Source organism: Anser anser (genome assembly GCF_964211835.1).
Source record: "Anser anser genome assembly, chromosome: 2".
Classification (NCBI taxonomy): Eukaryota; Metazoa; Chordata; class Aves; order Anseriformes; family Anatidae; genus Anser; species Anser anser.
In genome coordinates, this window is record NC_139721.1 from 142022083 (window position 1) to 142040019 (window position 17937).

The window sequence follows — 17937 nt, forward strand, 5'->3', positions numbered from 1 at the left end:
CTGCGGCCGCCGCTTATTGGCGGGAGCCCCTCAGGGCGGCGGCCGCGCGGCTGTCGCCATGGCAACCAAGCACACGGCAACGTGCCCGACCGCCTTTAAGGCGTCCGGGAGGAATGGCGGCTCCCCCCCCCCCCGGCCCCGTGCGTGATGACGCGCGCGGCGCCGTGACGTGTCAGCCGTTAGGGGCGGGGCCAACGCTCTCCCCCTCCCCTCACCGGCCGCTCCGCCCCGGGGCCGCCGCGGGCCGAACCGAGCCCCGGGGCCAGGCATGGGCCTCGTGTTCGCCAAGCTCTGGAGCCTCTTCGGGAACCAAGGTGGGCGCGGGGGGCTCCGGGCCGGCTGGGCCGGGCCGGACTGGGCTTCTCTCAGCGCGCGGCTTTCCGGCAGTTCAGCTCGCCCCTTCCCCGCTGCTCCGTCCCGGGTGGCCTCGGGGCCTGGGAGGGAAGGGAAGGGGAGGGGAGGGGAGGGGAGGGGAGGGCGGTGCTGGTGGTGTGGGGACCCCAAAAAGCCACCTCCGAGCCCAGGGGAGCGGCGGCTCCTTCCCGGTGCATCCCGCGGAAAGGGCTTGTGCCGAGCTCAGCGCCTGCCGCTAGCTCGGTTACCATAAATTAAAATACACTCCTTAATGCCTATTTATTGTAATTAATCCCGTTTCCCTAGCCTTCATTGGTTAGGGAGCGACATACTCGAGCGATTCCCCATGTGTGCTGTTTTTCCGTGAGGCCCAGCGTTCGGAGCAGCCAGGCCGGCGGAGGTATTGTTCTCCTCAGGCTGCCCGTGCCGCCTCCGTGCCCGCTCTCCGGCTGTTACCTCCCGCAGCGAGGTTACTGCGGCTTTGTGGCTCGTGTTTGCTGCCGGCAGGGCTTCAGAAGTTGTGGGAGCGGAGCACGCCCGCTGCCCCTTTAAAGGTCTTGTCACCAAGAGTGAACTTCTCTGAGTCTGTAAATAGCAGAGCAAAGTCTCCGTGTGTGTGCTTAGTAGCATCCGTCCATCTCATACCACTTTCTCACCCCATGGGAGGGGGGGGGTAAGATCCAAACCATTTATCTTCATTTTCATTTATCCTCACGTTTTTCCTGAAGTCTTCTATCCAGGCCTTCTGAATGATTACTTTCCATCTATTTGATTACTCTTATTTTTCTCAAGTGGGAAAACCATTTGAAAGGGTTCAAGGTTCCCCTTACTCTCCAGAAAACTGTGAAATACTACCTTGCTTTTTATTAAATACTGCAGCCCGCTGCTCCCTTCCTTCCCTCAAGGACTCCACCAAGACGTGGTGGAGTTCTCTGTGAGCAGAGATCTGATTAGAAGATAACTTCCGGTGGCTTTTATTGCTGGTCTGTATGGTCCCCTATGATGGTGATATTTACCCTCAGGAAGGGAGTAAGAGTTACAGTTTCATTGTTTTGGTTTCTTTCTTTGTTAGTACATGACATCACTGGGTTATGTTGATTCCGTTTCATTAGTGGAAAAAAGTGTCTTTGTTACTGTGTATTAATTTCTGAAAGTTATTTTTAATGCATTCAAAATATTAACTGTTAGTATGACGGTTATTGTGGATGAGACAGTACCATGAAATACTTACCGTTCACCTTTTATCCCAATGGGAGATAAAATCATTTTGTTTAATCATTTTGCTTTTGTTTTCCCCATTCCCTGGTCTTATTGTGGCAACTGCAGAGAGTAAAGTGAGTTTCTTTTCATGGCCAAGATTGAAATTCCACCCTAGAAAAGCTCTCTTCAACGATAAATTTTGGACCAATCTACTAGGATGTTCCTCTAAATGCACAGTTACTTTTCCCGTAATAATGATGATGTTAATTACAAAGGCAGTAATTACTGATTTGTTTTTGTTGTCCTTCTAGTTATGTTAAATCTAGACATTTTCTTGGAGAATTCATGGACTGAGCCATGAAACTCCTTGTTGAGCAGACTAGCATGGTCAAAATCATTGTATTAGCAAATGAGAGGGAATATTGCAAATATAAAAATAGACCCAGATGTGCATGGAGCATGTCCTCAATCAGTTCGTCATGGCTAGCATGGGCTGTGCTGATAGTCTGAGGTGCTTGATACTGGCAAAACAAAGTAAAGATTTAGAAAGTGCCATGTGGCTTCCATCGAGGAGAGCATGGCAGAGGAGGTGTGCCAAAGTGCTAGAAGCTACAGCTCAGGAAATCATGGCTGTTTCACTCTGGTATTAACTACGCAATGCACTTTTACTTTACGTAAAGGTTAATAGCAACTGAGTTGAAAATGCCAAATTTAAAAGACATTTAATCAATAGTATCTAGGCAGCTAAATACATTAAGGAATTATCAACTGGTGAACTAACACTGTTAACTTACAGGAAGAAGATAGGCAGGTAGCCTTCTCAAAAACTCACATCTTAAGATACTAACATCTTAAAATAAGCTCCAGGCATTTCTGTGCCTCCCGGTTAAGCACAGTTAAAGTAAATGCATGATGTATGGAAAATTAAGTACATTCAGAATGATTTCTGCAAACCAAAAAAAGATTCGTAACAGAGACACTTTATATCCTACTAAAGCACTGAATGTTACTTTATTAATTTACATGTCATCCACTTCTCTGGCAATTTGTTTCTCTTACCATTGTTTCCAACAGTAAGGATGAGGTACTGGAGGCAAGGTGGAGAGACTTGATCTAACATGTTCCTATAGGCATCCAATGGTACTTAGTAACTAATCTCTTCTACTGACCTCTTCTGGCAGCATTTTTTACTCTTTGTATTTAACTGGTTTATCCCTATGATTGAGGTAGCATCTGAATGTTTCTGCCAGGGAGCTGAGCCTGTCAGTTCTGTTCCAACTCGCCCCACTTGCAATAGAGATTGTACCAAGTGGTTCACCCTATTTTGGTTTTGGTTCAGTTTGGCAAACCCATACTGGTTCATGATGGAAGATGAAATAGTTGAAATGGTGCTCTGTGGCAATAGCCAATGATGGAAAGTTTTAGATGGGGAAAGCTTTCTCGCTTTCTCCTACTCCCCTTGCAGAATGTGCTTTCACTTCCATCGCAGTGCACCATCTACTCTCCAAAACCGGTGTGTAGGATTTTGGAACAAGACAGGATGCAGTGCAGACAAGTTTATGGAATTCGAGTGATGGTGAGTTGATGACTATGAAAGAGGAAAGCTAAGCGTGTCTGCCCTTAGAACAGTCTGTCAGGGAACATCTGTTTAACTGTGCCGTTGTGTTTAGAAGGATTTGTTTCCGGACTGTTTGGCAGTAGCCTTTGGACAGTGGCTTTTTTATTATGTGTGGTGGTAGTAGTAGTGATCAAAACTGATCCAGGGCCTTATTTAATCTTTTTTATTTTGTTTTCTTGTCTTCATGCTTTTACAGTACAGAGGTTAAAGACTGAAAATAGACGATTAAACACTTCTGAGTTTTTCAGCTCTCAGTACATACTGGCTCTAAATCGAGGAGTAATTGAACTATGCGAACTGAAGTGTAGGTATTTTATTTATAAGAGAAACAATTGGTGTTAAAATAGATTATCTTTGTTCTGGGTGACTTACTGATGGCTTCCTGATTCTTTTTCAGTGTTTTTGAAACTGTCAGAAAAACATTGCCTGAGTATTGTTTTCACTTAAAATATTGTCGCCTACAGCCAATTCAAATCTAGTTATAAATTATTGTAAGTTCAAATTGGACTCTTGTTTATTTTTAACTTCATTTTTTAAAGTATATATTTTTTAAATTAAGAAGGTCATTTCTAAAGTCTAAGCTATGATTAAGAACTCAAATAACAGTCTGCTAAGCAACATGTGGAGATATGAATAAATGGTGGTGCAGCTAACTTACTGTCTGTCAGTACATATCTGGATAAACCTTGCTTGACTTACTCATCATGATCTGTGTAACTCTTAATGGAGGTATAAGGACAAAACAGAAGTGAGCATAGCAACCTTGTTAAAGGCAACTCTTGACCCTTCCCGAGTCTATATTTTAGTTGCTTTGAATGACAGCTGTTCATAATCTTCTAGGTTACTCTGAATAAATGCTATAGATGTTTAAAAAAAAAAAATGAAGTGCTGCCATAAGAAAAATAATGGTTGGCTCTAAATCAAGGTGGTAGAACTTCTGTAACTCCATGGGTTACTTCATTTAGGCTTGCTGGCAGTCCCCAGACCATAAAGTCAGGCTAGCAGAGACCATTATCTAGAAAACCATCTGGGGTTTGATTCCAGTTACTAATGAAGTTTATAGACAAGTTTTCATTCTTGTTAGTAAGTCTGGAAATATAAGATGTATTCAAGCAGTTCTCTTGTGTTAAATAGAAGATTCAAAGGCAGCTTTGCACTTAGTGTGCAGAATGCATTCTTGCGCTGGAAAGTTTTGGTAAAATCCTGTTCCACCTGCTTTCTGTTTAGCAAACTTCTATCTGCTTTCAGTTTTGAAGCCTCCAAGACAGTTTTACTTAGCAACTGGGCAGTGCTGTTTGGTGCCTGATAATGATCAGTACTCTTTCCCTCTGTGATTTCTTCTTTCAAATACAACATCTTGCCCATCACTAAAGTATTTAGCCTTTTGTTTTTCTTTGTGGTTTTGTCAAGTTAGAGGAAGGGGCAAAAACACTAACTGAATCTTCAGTTTCAGATCCTTTTACAAAACCCTTATGTAGGGGGATATATAAGAGCAAGCGAAGAGAAGAGCGTATTATGTCTGTCTTCTGACATCTGCAAGATCACTTTAACTTTCCTGTTATGTTGTAATACTGGACTGGCAGCAGTTTTTTAACAATACCACATAGATATATTTTTTTAACAACCGCCCAAGAAAGGTTGATATAACGGAATTCTTTGGATTCTTTCAAGTAGCCTAATACTCTTTTTTCATGTGTTTGCTTTCTTCTACTCATTTCTGTTATATTTTTTCCTCTTTCTACCTGATTCATAAAGACTCAGCTTTTCTACTGTGGCAACTGTCTTCAGGATTTTCTTCTCCTGTTGCCAAGACCATAGTGAATGGGGAAGATATTCAGGAGCACAGCCCAAACTGATACCAATACCACCCAGTGTAAGAAACTTGGGTTAGTCTCAAAGTACAGAACACAAAGCGCATAAATCAGAGCCTGTGGTTTACCCCATAATCATCCTTCCTCTTAAATGAAGCATCTGCCTTCAACTTGTTGCTCTTGTAAACAAGTACTTGGTAAAGCTTTGTTTTGTCTTAGTATAACAATATTTAAGTTCATATGTTTATCTGTTAATGTACATGTACAAGTAAAAATTGTGTAATCTAACCAAACTAGAGAGAAATTCAACTTCTGTGTTTGTAGGTGAAGAGATTTTCATTAGCACAGATGACAGTTCTGAAAGCAATGAGTTGTTCTACCTTTAATGAAAGGTGGAGACAGCTATTTGCATAAGATATTGTTGCTTTCATCTCATTAATTTTGTCCTCACCTCATTAATTAATACTTGTGTGACTTCTATGTGGATGTTGAGTTACTGTATAAAATACTGTTTGACTACAGAGCTAAGCTGTGTGTGTCATCGTACTCCCCCCAGCCCTCCCTTTCCCAATTAGTGTTGAACCATTTGCATATCAGTGGCTTTCAAAAAATCAACTGATTGGGGAAAAATACTTTTTCCTACTTTCAGTAGTGTGGTACCATTTAATCAATGCTTTTCATGTTCATTCTTAAGCAAGGCTCTGGATTCTGATGTGAAGGTGGGAAAGAGCAGATGTAACATGTTACTAAATTTTTGTTTTGTTTTTGTTTTGTTTGGCTGGCTTCTTTTCCTCCTTGAAATAATGCAAACAGTGTTGCGAAATTAGTCATATTCCAGACAATAGTTGAGAAATATGGTTGTTTTGAAAACAACAAAAGGGTATTTCTGTGTTTCAACTTCGAAAGCCCTTTAAACTGTACTGCATTTGAAGAAGAAAAGGAGAGGCTAGCTATGTGGAATGTTTTATTAGAGTTGAAAGCAGAGAGGATTTCATACTATTTATGTATCGAGGAAGATTATTAATTAGTGGTGCTGCTTCTTCTGGGGCTAAAAGTATTACTGGACTTAAGGCCAGGAGAAGTTAGTTTCTTAGGATATGTTGGCAGGATGTGGCAGTACAAAAACCAATACAGGGAAAAGTGTTTCAACAAGTGTTAGGGCCATGTCTCTTAACAAAACTTCTAAAAGCCCAAAGGGATTTATTAAAATTACTTTGAGTATGAAAACCCTGAATATACATCAGTAGATGGATTTTTTTAACAAATTCCTTATTCTTCCTTAGACTACGCACTCGCGGGCAAAAAAGCTACCACCTTGATATTTGATAGATCTTTTAGGAATTTGTGATAAGTGTGGTAGATTTGAAAGTGGTGTTTTAGAGGAAGTCTCTAAGCTGTGAAGCAAGTTTTGTTTTGGAATAAATGCCTTTAGAATTTTAAATATGACCCCTTGTGAGTGAGCCTGTTTACAAGCTTTTTGTGTGAGTTTTGCTTCTGGTATCTATTTGTAGCTTCTCTCTGCTCTCAAATAATTTGCGTTTTTTGTCAGTAGGCAAATTGGTATCTTCTGACTTCTGGCATGTATCTAAAAAAAAACATTGTAATTGACTGGGCTGTTGTATTTGAAATTCTAAAAAGGATTAAATACAGAGAAACAGATAAGTTCTGGAGTTTGTTTCCCCAGTGCTTGGAAAAATAACATTGCAGCATCTGGGAGATTGCTATTATATAAGCAGAACTTTTCAGCTCAGAACTTGAGTGTTGGAATTTGTCACCTACTGAAAATACAGCTTCCTCTTTGTACCATAAGAATGATGGTGGTGTGGTCCCTTAACTAATGGTTATTGTTCAGCCTTGTGTTGCAGGCTAATGTTTTCTACACTCTTTGGATTTCCTTTGCATCACTGAGGAACAGGTTCATACATTCTGTGGAAAACTATCTCTTTGAAAATTCTCTGTAACTGGTGGTTTACTGAAACTTGGCTTTGACGTATTATAAATTTTATTTTGGATGTTTGCTCATCTTCTTAAGAAGACAACACTGATAAGAGTTATATTTTTCCTTGCTTTTTTCTTTGTAATACTAGATCTTTTCTTTCTTTCCCTTTTTTTAATGGATTCATGCTAGTAATTCTTCCTTTATGAACACTTCCAATACTGACTTGTCCTTAAACTGTAGTCTTAGGAGAAGAGGCTTTATGGATTTTTTTCTTCCAAGAAGCTGTCACTACTTTGTGTAGCATAATGAATTCGGACAAACAAGCTGTTGCTTTCTTAAATAAGAAAAAGTAATTAACAAGAACTGTAATTATTGCTGTTTCTGCTAGTTTATTCTTGTCTTTTTTTCTGTGTATGCAGAGCACAAAGTAATCATTGTGGGACTTGATAATGCTGGAAAGACTACAATTCTTTACCAGTTGTAAGTATACAAACTACTTTGTTTTTCTTAGTTTTAGTATTTGGCATTGATTTAATCATTGAAAATTCAGGTTTGGAACCTGGCAGAATCTCCAGGGGTGCGGTAGGTTGTAGTTTGTATGTGAATTGTGTTAGTTGTTTTAAACGTATTTAGATTTAGTATTTAAATGCTAAGTGGAAGAACTGAAGTATTTTAAAACTGAATTGTAAATCAATTGAATAACAAAATTGTACATACAAGCACATAGTGACCTGAAAATTTCTTTGCTATCAAAGCCTATTTTTGTTGGTAAACATTGAAAAAATAATTTGACCAAGAACTACAGAGAAGAAAGTTTTTTTAGAAAGAAAGATTTTTATATTAATGGGAGTTCTAGCCACTGTGCAAAATCCATAAATGTTTCCAAATGTTTCCTAATTTCAATAGCTAAAATCTGTGATGGAAGTTTTCCTCAGAATAGTATTTCAACTTGCCTAGGTCCAACCATAAACTTTTTATATAGTGTCATTGCACTGTATCACATCACCCTTAAATCTTGCCAGCATTGCAGGAATATCTATGATAAATCCAAGCATATTGGCAGGAACATAGTTACTGTTGTGATTGTGGAGACGGAGGAGTGCATAATGAAATGACTTATCTGTATATTTAGATATGAAGGTACCAGAAAACCCTTTTTCCTAAGTTTTGTCAAAATTCAAAGGTAGAATTGAGAAATTTTCAGTTAAGTAAACCGGTGGTCCTTCAGAATTTATTCTGTTATCAAATTGCTAAGTTGAATGCTCGTCTAAAGTTATATTCTGGTTTATATTTTGCACGGTTAATCGCTCTCCTTATTTGTGATCTTCAGAAAGTGACTTCTCTTTTGAAATAAGAGCACTATAAGAATCTAATTTGTCTAAAAAGTCATTTGAAAAATGCCTTTTAATAAGGGAACGCTGTTAAAATGCAGATGCTTATCTGCATTTGTTATAAACCTTTTACATGCGTATTTTTCATTGCTGGTGTCTACAGTCTGCAACAAAAACAAGTATATTTGAATTTTGTCAACCACAATTTCCAGACGAAATTCACATTAAACTAACCTTACTAAAGAACAGCTCTTAAATATTTGCTTTATTTCCATAGAAATTCAAATATATAACTTGAGAAATGCGTCATCTTTTTAAGTTTTTATCAGAGCTAGACATATTTACTTTTTCTGCAACAAATTTGTTAAGCAAATTGAGCTGTGACAAGCCTTGTGAATTTTATTGGCTGGTCTTTATAATGTTATATTGTTTCCTTTAGCTTAATGAATGAAGTGGTTCATACTTCTCCAACCATAGGAAGCAATGTAGAAGAAATAGTGGTGAAAAACACCCATTTCTTAATGTGGGATATTGGAGGACAAGAATCGTTACGGTCATCATGGAATACCTATTATTCGAACACAGAGGTATGAGAAGCTACTTTGAAGTATGCAAATTCCATAAGTTTGTTTAAAATTCTTTTTTTTACTGGGAACATTGGTAGATTTTTATGAAGTTCGTGGTTGTATTGTTTTTGTCTCTTTAAGAAAGAACAAACCCTAAAAGTGTAATGTGTCTCTGGTATGCAGCCAATTTCCTGGTAATATTTTAAGTATTTTTCATGTTTACTTCAATGTTGTTTGATCTGTGGCATAAATTGTGAAGTTAGACTTTTTTCCTAGGCAATTGAGTGATATTAAAATAAGAAATTGAGTTATTGCATATTTTTCGAGTGGATTTTAAAGCAAATTTTGCCATGTACTTGGCAAGTTCAGTGAGGATACGCAGTGGTTAACCTAGCTTCTGTACATTGGTCTGAAATGGTTCTGAAGTAATGATAACTAAGGATGAAGAATAAAATTTTATCTAGACAGCAGTATTTAAAAGTTCATCTGCTTGTGGCTTTTATCCAAAGGATAAAGGAAAACCTAACTGCAGTACTCTTGATGTACTGATAAAGCTGCTATTGCTTGAAAGGAGGGAGTAGAATTTGTCAATGCCTGTTTCTTTGCTGAAAGGTTATGGACACAATGTGCACTTAAAATCTCTGTAGCCTCACTTTACACCTTGATGTAAAGGGTTTTAAATTTTTCTTACCATTTCTACTAAAAATAGAGATGTCTTATAGATGTTACTCATTATATAAACCTTATGTGAAAATAAGTTTTTTTTTTTGCCCTATCCCCCTCTTTGAGAGAGGGGAGGTTAGAGTGATCCAACCCAGATGTTCAGAAACCTATGTATTAAAAACCTGGTGATAACATCTCAATCTTTAGCTCTAGTATTTTAAGCTTACTTTTAATTTTATCTGAAAAGTATGGGTATGTGTGATACAAATACATACACAAGATGGTGAAGAACATCTGTGAGCAATATCTGGCAGATAAGTTCTTGACATTTGTTCATTGAATATTCTTTGATTTTTGGAATTTGAGTAGATGCATCTTAGTTCGTTTTTGATCCTTTTGGAGATGCTTTCCATGTTCTGCCTAGTAAGCGTGTGAAATCCAACGCTTTCTGGCATTTGGAAAGAACTTTACTTAGCAGCTTTGTCTGCTGGAAACAGCTGAAGAAGAAAAGGGTCTGTTTGGTATGCTAATCCTAGCATCCCTGTTATGAATAATTGCTATACTGTTCCTCCTCATCTGCTAGACGTCTCAAAGCCACAGCAGCATTAAATTGACTTAGTATTTCATAGTTTGTGGTCATTTTCAATGGGCAATGAATCTTTTTAATTTTTTAAGGCACAGTGATTTGGAGCTTATGTTGGAGAACTGTAGCAGTAACTTCCAGTCCTCCTTTTTTGTTACCGACTCACGTGCAGCTTTGTCTTTTCTCTCTTTCCTTATTTAGCAATTGAAGCAATCTAACGAATCTTTGGAATGATGAGGAAAAAAAAATAATTTTGTAGAGCATACCTATTATATTTAGTTTCAACTTAACTCGATTGATTCTGCAAATGTATTTTAAGGGATCACATTTTTTTACACAGAAGATACTGAGATAGCACAGGATTTGTAGGGAGAGGAAAGAGCAGGAAGCTCTCATGGTTAAGTTATTCTCAGGGAGAAAAGCAAAAGGAAAGAGACAGTAGGAGAGAAAAAGGGATGGCAAAATATTCCCAGAGGAGAGTTGGGAAGAGAAGCGCTGGAGTCTCTAGATGAGTGTCATCTCCTGTGTTCCCTCTCCAGTGCAGCATGTGTTCCCTGTAATTCTTTTTTTACAGTAGCTGTATAATTTTTATAATATTGCCTCTTGATCTCCTTACTGGTGGCAGCAACCTATGATGCCGTTTGAGCAGCTCAGTGTGTACTCTGGTCAGGGCAAGTGTTGAACGCTGATCAATTGTTACGGTTTGTGTATGCACACTATTGCATAATGCTTACAAGCTGTTTTAAGTGTATCTAACTTACTATGTAACATTATTTTTTTTCCACTTCTAGTATAAGGCTATGAATTAAAAGATACAAAAAAAGGAAAGAAAAACTGGGGTTAAAAGAGTCGTTTTCACACTAGTGACAATTGCCTCCCATGGGAAACCTGATGTGGCAGACCTAGCAGTGTTAAAGGATTCACGAGTGCCTGACCGTGAGAATGTCACTTGGAAGAACATTAAGGGTAAAATCAGTGCCATAGCTGTCTCCATGTCCCTAGGTAGACCAGTGCAAAGTTGTGAGGCCAACTTTGCATTACAAAGGGTAAGGTGTTGCACCATAATGCTAAGCCCTACAGGTGCATAGCTTTCTGAGGTCTGATGTAGGATTTTGAAATAAGTTCTCTTAAGCCTTGTGAGGATGGTGATGGTAGATTAAGTGTTTTTAAATAGGGAGTTTCAATTTCAGCTTTGTTTTCCTGAGTATACAAGTAGTAGTGGACATTAATAGCTGTTTTCATTGATAACTTCGTAGCGATTTTGTCATCCATGTTTTAAGTGTGATCCATGATCTGTAGGTGCTTTTGGTACCTACATCACTATTTTGTGTATGCTGTGGGGGCTGAAAATCAAGCCTGGTGATTTTGTGTGGTACATAAAAGTAGAGCTTAGTAGCAGTGCTGAAATGTACAAGCAATAGATGTTTTTTTAAACTATAATCTTTATGTAGGATTCCTAGGGCACTAATGAAAGGATGTAACAAACTTCTTGCTCTATTTTTTAATGTGCTCTAAAAGTCTGTGTCTGTCTTACATACAAAGACCTGTGGTAGTGATCACTTGAAAATGTACTTTCTATAACTTACTTTTTTTACTTACATATTATACTATTGTTTTTTCCCCAGTTCATCATTCTGGTTGTTGACAGCATTGACAGAGAGCGACTTTCTATTACAAAAGAGGAACTTTATAGAATGCTGGCTCATGAGGTAAAGTAGTGTGTTGGGATAATAGTCTCCCTTTGTTGTGATCAGTCAAATAGCACTACGTGCTTCCTATATTTATAGAAGTTACACTGTCACAGAAAAGTTGAGCCTAAATGTGCATGCATGTTCACTATGTTTTGAAACCATATAAATTATAAATAAACAGGGAAAGCTATCATGAAGCACTCTTGTAGTAGGGCTTGCTTGATTGTAATCAAAAATCTGAGTGATTTAGTGTTTCAAATGAATGTTTTTACTTTAAAGTTTATTAATCTAGATGGCATTTGGTAGTAAGGAGGAAATATATTAACAAAAAAGGAGGAAATATGACTTTTTGTGGTGAAATCTTCTATTGTAATTAGTTTCCAGTGTTTTCCAGTTAGTTTTCTAGTGTTATAAGATTAGGAGATTGTGATCTATTATCTCTTGAAAACAATCAGTAGGCCTCAACTGTAATAAGTACTACTTGTAGTAGTGAGTTTTTATCTTTGGATCCTAAAGGTTTGTTTTTCTCTTAATGGAGAAATTGTCTCCAAATTTAATATACATTTAAATATGTTAAACACTTTTAATTAAACCTGTCAGCTGCCTGCATTTTGCATTTGTTTTCCCTTTTCCACTCCTAAGAACATGCAGCCCAGTGTGTTTCATTGCATTGTGGAATCCTAATTTCCATACAAAAAAACCCAACTTCTTACTAGCTTCTGTTTTTCCTTAAGCTGCTGCAGCATTATTAGAGCTCCCTTTTTGGAACAGCAGTATAAAAGTTTTGTTTGATTGTTACTGTTTTAATCACTACAGAATTTGCTTAATGAAGTGGAAAATAATTTCAAGGGAACGATATCTAGCAGGGTTTTCCATTTGAATAGCATCTAATACTGATTTTGAATAGTTTATCCAGTAAAAATTCCACTGGATGGTTTAGAGCTCTGTGAAGTGTATGTTGACAAGACTTACTTTAGTTAACATATGAACATATGGACAAAACCAAAAGGGTAGTAGTATAATACATTATAATTTGATTCCCTACGGTGAACACTTCTAAATAAATTGGTCTCTTCAGTATTAATGCAATTGATTTTTAATGCAGTAAAGCTGTTAAAAATATCTGTTACATTGTAATTGCATTCAAGCTAATCTACGTTTCCTTGAGATACTCAGTTAATGCAATAGCCTGTTAGTTCTATATAATAACTTCTATGAATACTTTTAACTACTTCTAGGATTTACGAAAAGCTGCAGTTCTCATCTTTGCAAACAAGCAGGACATGAAAGGCTGCATGACAGCTGCCGAGATATCTACATACCTCACCCTTAGCTCCATAAAGGATCACCCATGGCACATTCAGTCCTGTTGTGCTTTGACAGGAGAAGGGTAAATGTTTCCTGTTTAAGTACAATAGTATATGGTAAATGGAACACTGATATTTCATCTTGTCTTTAAAGCAGTATTCTATTTCTCTAATGTTTCTCAAAGTTTTTTTCAGCTGTGCTGTATGTACACCCTTTACAACAATGTGGTGGGGGGGGGCATCGCGGGGGGGGGGCATCGCAGAGAGCGTTCATGAACATCAGTTCAGAAACATTAATCATCCTAGGCTCCTTTTTTGAATAAGAAGCCTTAAATAATTAGAACTTCTAAAATTGTGATATTAGTGAGACCAAGTCATCCAAACAAACAAGCAAAAAAAAAACCACTCAGAGTAAAATAACTGCATGGTCCTCTTCAGGATGAACTTAGAAGAATCAAAGGAGATTAGCACCATGACAGGGAAGGCGGCCTTCTTGGATAAATCATGATTTACTTTACAAAGGTGAAGTTAAAGGTGGTGTCAACTATGTAACTGAATCCCTAGCAAATCAAAGGGAATACTGTCTTGAAATGGAAGGCCTTTAAATAGACATGGAAAAGGAGTGAGTAAGCAGGTTAGATCCCATGCAATCCTGGTGTTCAATATAGACATGCTTACAGTTTTGTATTGTGGAATTCTTGATGCACTGCCTTTTTTTGAACCAATTCAGTCTGGGTAACTGAGTCTTTTGTCTTTTAGTCTTGGAATGAAAAGGTCTAGTGTTCAGTTAGGCAGTTTCTCATGATTTGGTTCTATGTACTTCTGAGTAAGCAAATTAAAAGTAGCACGTTTTAGATTTAGAACAAAAATTGAAAGAGTGCCAAGCTTCAATAAAATAGCATGTTTGACTAGCTTCTTACGGCTAAAGCCTAAGTGGACTTAGTTTAAAACATTGTGTATTCTGTTGATGTTTCATTCCCCATTCCAGATGATTTTTTTTAATTTTAAGCAGATGATTTTAACTGTAAGAGAAGTAGAAAACACTTTTAAGATGTTGCAATAGATCTACTACCAATATAATATCTCTTTATTTTTCAGATTATGCCAAGGCTTGGAGTGGATGACCTCCCGTATTGGAGTGAGATAGCTTTTTTCCAAAAGAAGAGACTTCTATTTATCCTGTGAACATGTACATTTTTCTGTACTTCTGGCTGCTGAGCCAGTGACCATGTTTAATTTATATCAGCCAATCTCCAAGCTGTACTTGAATCAAGTGCAGTTGAACTTGAAACACAAAGTATTTTCTTAACCTTTTTTTAATACACTAATCTTCAACTGGATGGACATATATGAATCTGTTTTTAAGCATTTAAATTCCTCTGACTATGTATTCTAACTTTTTCAATGATAGCTTTATAAAATCTGTTTTGTCATTGTCAATATTTCATACTTCCTCTTTCTAAAAAGTTTCTATAACTTACTAACATAATAAATCAACATAGTTTGTTTAATAATGAAAAAGTAGTGAGTAGTTTGACTTTACTCTGGCATAGTTTTTAGTCTTCAAGGATAACCATGGGGGACTGAAAACCATTCAGCTGGGCTTCCTGGAACATCAGCAGAGTTCTAGCCAGCACTAGTAAAGAATGCAAAAATTTAAATGCTGAATGAGTTATAGTTAATTATTAAGGTAGCTTTTAACCTAGTATATAATTGAATTTCTGCCTTAAAAGAAATCTGTCCTCCTCATTTTGTCTGATAAGTAATTATAGGTTATGACTCTCTTCCTTTCACCTGCAAATAGATCTCTGCACAGTGGTTAAATAATTTTTGTTATTAAGTGTTGGTTTATTCATTTAGACTTTGAATACCATTTTTAAAAATAAACCCCTTGGTAATTAAATTTGGAATCATGGCAGACAGTGTTATGTGTAATCTGTTAAAATTCTAAATGCTGTACATACATGAGCCTTTCTCACCTTTTATTGAGAGTGCTGTTTTCTAAATGAATGTAAAATCAAAAGGGAAGCCAGATTTATAAACAGAACAGAATCATGGTGCTGTATCTGTATGTATCTGTGGATTTGAGAATGAAGCTAACCTTGACCTTATTTACATACTGTCAAATCTAAATGTTTTTAGATTCCATTGCACGGAAAATATTTTGCCTTATATTTGTTTTTACAGTTATTTGCAGGATTAGAGACCTGATTTTGTGGTTTGAGTTACTCATTCACCTGAACTTTATGAACTGGAAGCAGAAAAAGTAGAGGGCTTCCAGTTAAAAAAACAGGTGGTAAAAGATTGGACCTAGTAACTCTTAATTCAATTTGAAGATGATGTTAGATCTGGAAAGAGAATCTGAAACAACAGATTCTGTGTTAATCGAGCATATTGGACACACAGAAAATGCAAATCCAGAGGGGGAAAAGAAATCAACACTAGGCATCCAATTCCGAGTAAAACCCCGCTAGCAATGAGATATCTAACCTACGTAAATGCTTAAACTACACAAAAGCACCATTCTGTGCTTCTGCATGCCTGAACAACTACATGGAGCATGGTCACTAGAAAAAATTCTAATTGACTAGAGTCCTTTAATGACAAAATGTTTTTGATGAATTTTGTTTTAATAATTCAAGCACACTGAGTTTTTAATAAAATTTTAAGTTTTGTAAATTTCCAATATGATTCCATTTTTATTTGAACAAAGCTTAATGAAATGTTAACAATGCCATCAAATATGTTATAAGTGTTAAAAAAGACTTCAAATACAAGTTGAATCAATGATTGGTTGCTACATATTAATGTTGGCTAGCAAAAGTCATATTTAGGAGAGACTATGTTGAGTGTCAAGTCAAAATGCTCAGAAAGTAATGCAAACCAAAACTAATTCTTAAAAAGAGAATGCAAAACAAGGTTAAATTCTGATACTAAAGCTTATTGCTGTGATGTTCATGCTAACAACTGTTCTAATTTGTGAAAATAAGTTTTGTTTTGTTCTTTGGGAAGTAAATTATAAATGAAAAAATAAATGATACTGTGAATGAGGTTTCTTGTGTGGTGACTTAATTTCTGCTTGTAATTTAAATTTATTTTCAAGTTTATCTAATATAAGACGTGATCCTGAATATGTTTATATACATATATCCAGATGATGCTTTATATATATATATATATATACAGCCCTTGAACTGATGGAGCTTTTTTTAAACAGTTTTTTATATCAGAATAAAAAAAAAGTTTTAATTCCTTATCACTTCCTTTACAGAAAAACGATTCTTGACAATAGCAGTGATTTTGATGAGCTTACTACTTAATTTACTACTACAGTTTTCCATTTATGACATCCATTTGTTAACAGCACAGCTGGTGTGTTGTGGTTTTTGAAAAACGCTTCGTGTGGAATCTTCAAGTTCATATTCTTCATCACCTTCAGAGCCTATTAAAGGAGGAGGGGTTCAGTGAAAATCAGTTTTACATTGGGGTGCTTTAGAGCATTATAGCTTTCTTTTCCCCAAACTTTTTTGTTGTTGCTAAGAAGGCTGGTTGCTGTGAATAAGGCTAACAGTAGTCTTGGCTACATTATGGAAAGTATCGCTAGCTGGTCAAGAGAGGGGATGTCTGCTCTGCTCAGCAATGGTCAGGCTGCATCTGGAGAACTGTGTCCGGATCTGGGCCCCCTAGTACAAGAGACGTAAACATAGTGGAGAGAGCCCAGCAGAGGGATACCAAAGGTGATCAAGGGACTGGAACAGCTCTCCTCTGAGGAGAGGCTGAGAGAGTCGGGACCAGAGAAGAGGCTCAAGGGGATCTTGTTAATGCGTACAAATACCTGAAAGGAAGATGGAGCCAGGCTCTTCTGAGGGGCACAGTGCCAGGACAAGAGGTAATGAGTGCAAAAAGAAACATAGGAGGTTCTATCTAAATATAAGGAAGCATTTTTTTGCTGTGCAGGTGACCTGAGTGGCCCTGCTTGAGGAGGGAGCTTGGACCAGATGGCCTCCCGTGCTTTCTTCCAACCTCAACCACTCTAGCGTTCTGTGATTCTGAAAACACTTCAGTTCATTTTGAGCCTCTCATCAACCAACACCCCCAGGTCCTTCTCAGGGCTGCTCCCAATCCATTCTTCACCCAGCCTGTATTTGAGCTGGGGGTTGCCCCAGCCCTGATTGATGCAGGACCTTGCACTTGGTCTTGTTGAACCTCAGGAGGTTCGCACAGGCCCATGTCTCAGGCCTGTCCAGGTCCCTCTGGATGCCATCCCTTCCTTCCTGCGTATCAACCATACCACACAGCTTGGTGTCATTGGCAAACTTGCTGAGGGTGCACTCGATCCCACTGTCCATGTCACTGACAAAGATGTTAAACAGTGCCAGTCCCAGTCCCAAACCATGAGGAACACCATTCGTTACTGATCTCCAACTGGACATTGAGATGTTGACAATAACAATTTGATTGCAACCATCCAGCCAATTCCTTACCCACCAAGTGGTCCATCCATCAAATCCACGTCTCTCCAATTTAGAGACAAGGATATCATGGTGGACAGTGTCAAATGCTTTGCACAAGTCCAGGTAGATGATATCAGTTTCTCATATAAACTACTTTAATAAGAAAAGCTGGCTCTCAGAGGGAATACATCACTGCAGTCATTTTAAAATGTGATTCCATTCCAAATAAACATAGTAAATTCAATTAAGTAAAAGAAACTTCCAAGTCTTCAAAGACTACTTTCAAAAAGCTGATCCTTCTAACCTCAACCAAGTATGATGAATATTGCTCAAAGGTGCTTGCTCATAGAAGCTGCTAAACAAGTCAAAACTGCTTCTCTCATAATGAAATACTGTTTTAGCACAATGGGTATGATCTTA

General features: G+C 37.7%; 1 protein-coding gene across 2 annotated transcripts; it reads left to right on the forward strand.

The window, feature by feature from the left end:
• Nucleotides 1-121: 121 nt before the first annotated feature.
• Nucleotides 122-16114, forward strand: ARL5B (ARF like GTPase 5B). 2 transcript variants are annotated; one of them, XM_083824613.1, is made up of 6 exons: nt 122-314; nt 7342-7402; nt 8693-8840; nt 11691-11774; nt 12995-13180; nt 14162-16114. In XM_083824613.1, the coding sequence occupies exons 1-5, from the start codon at nt 269-271 to the stop codon at nt 13148-13150; spliced, it is 495 nt and encodes a 164-aa protein (XP_083680739.1). In that variant the 5' UTR covers nt 122-268; the 3' UTR covers nt 13151-13180; nt 14162-16114. The 2 variants fall into 2 exon arrangements, with proteins under 2 accessions (XP_083680739.1, XP_083680738.1); XM_083824612.1 differs by having other exon boundaries at nt 123-314; nt 12995-13146.
• Nucleotides 16115-17937: the final 1823 nt, after the last annotated feature.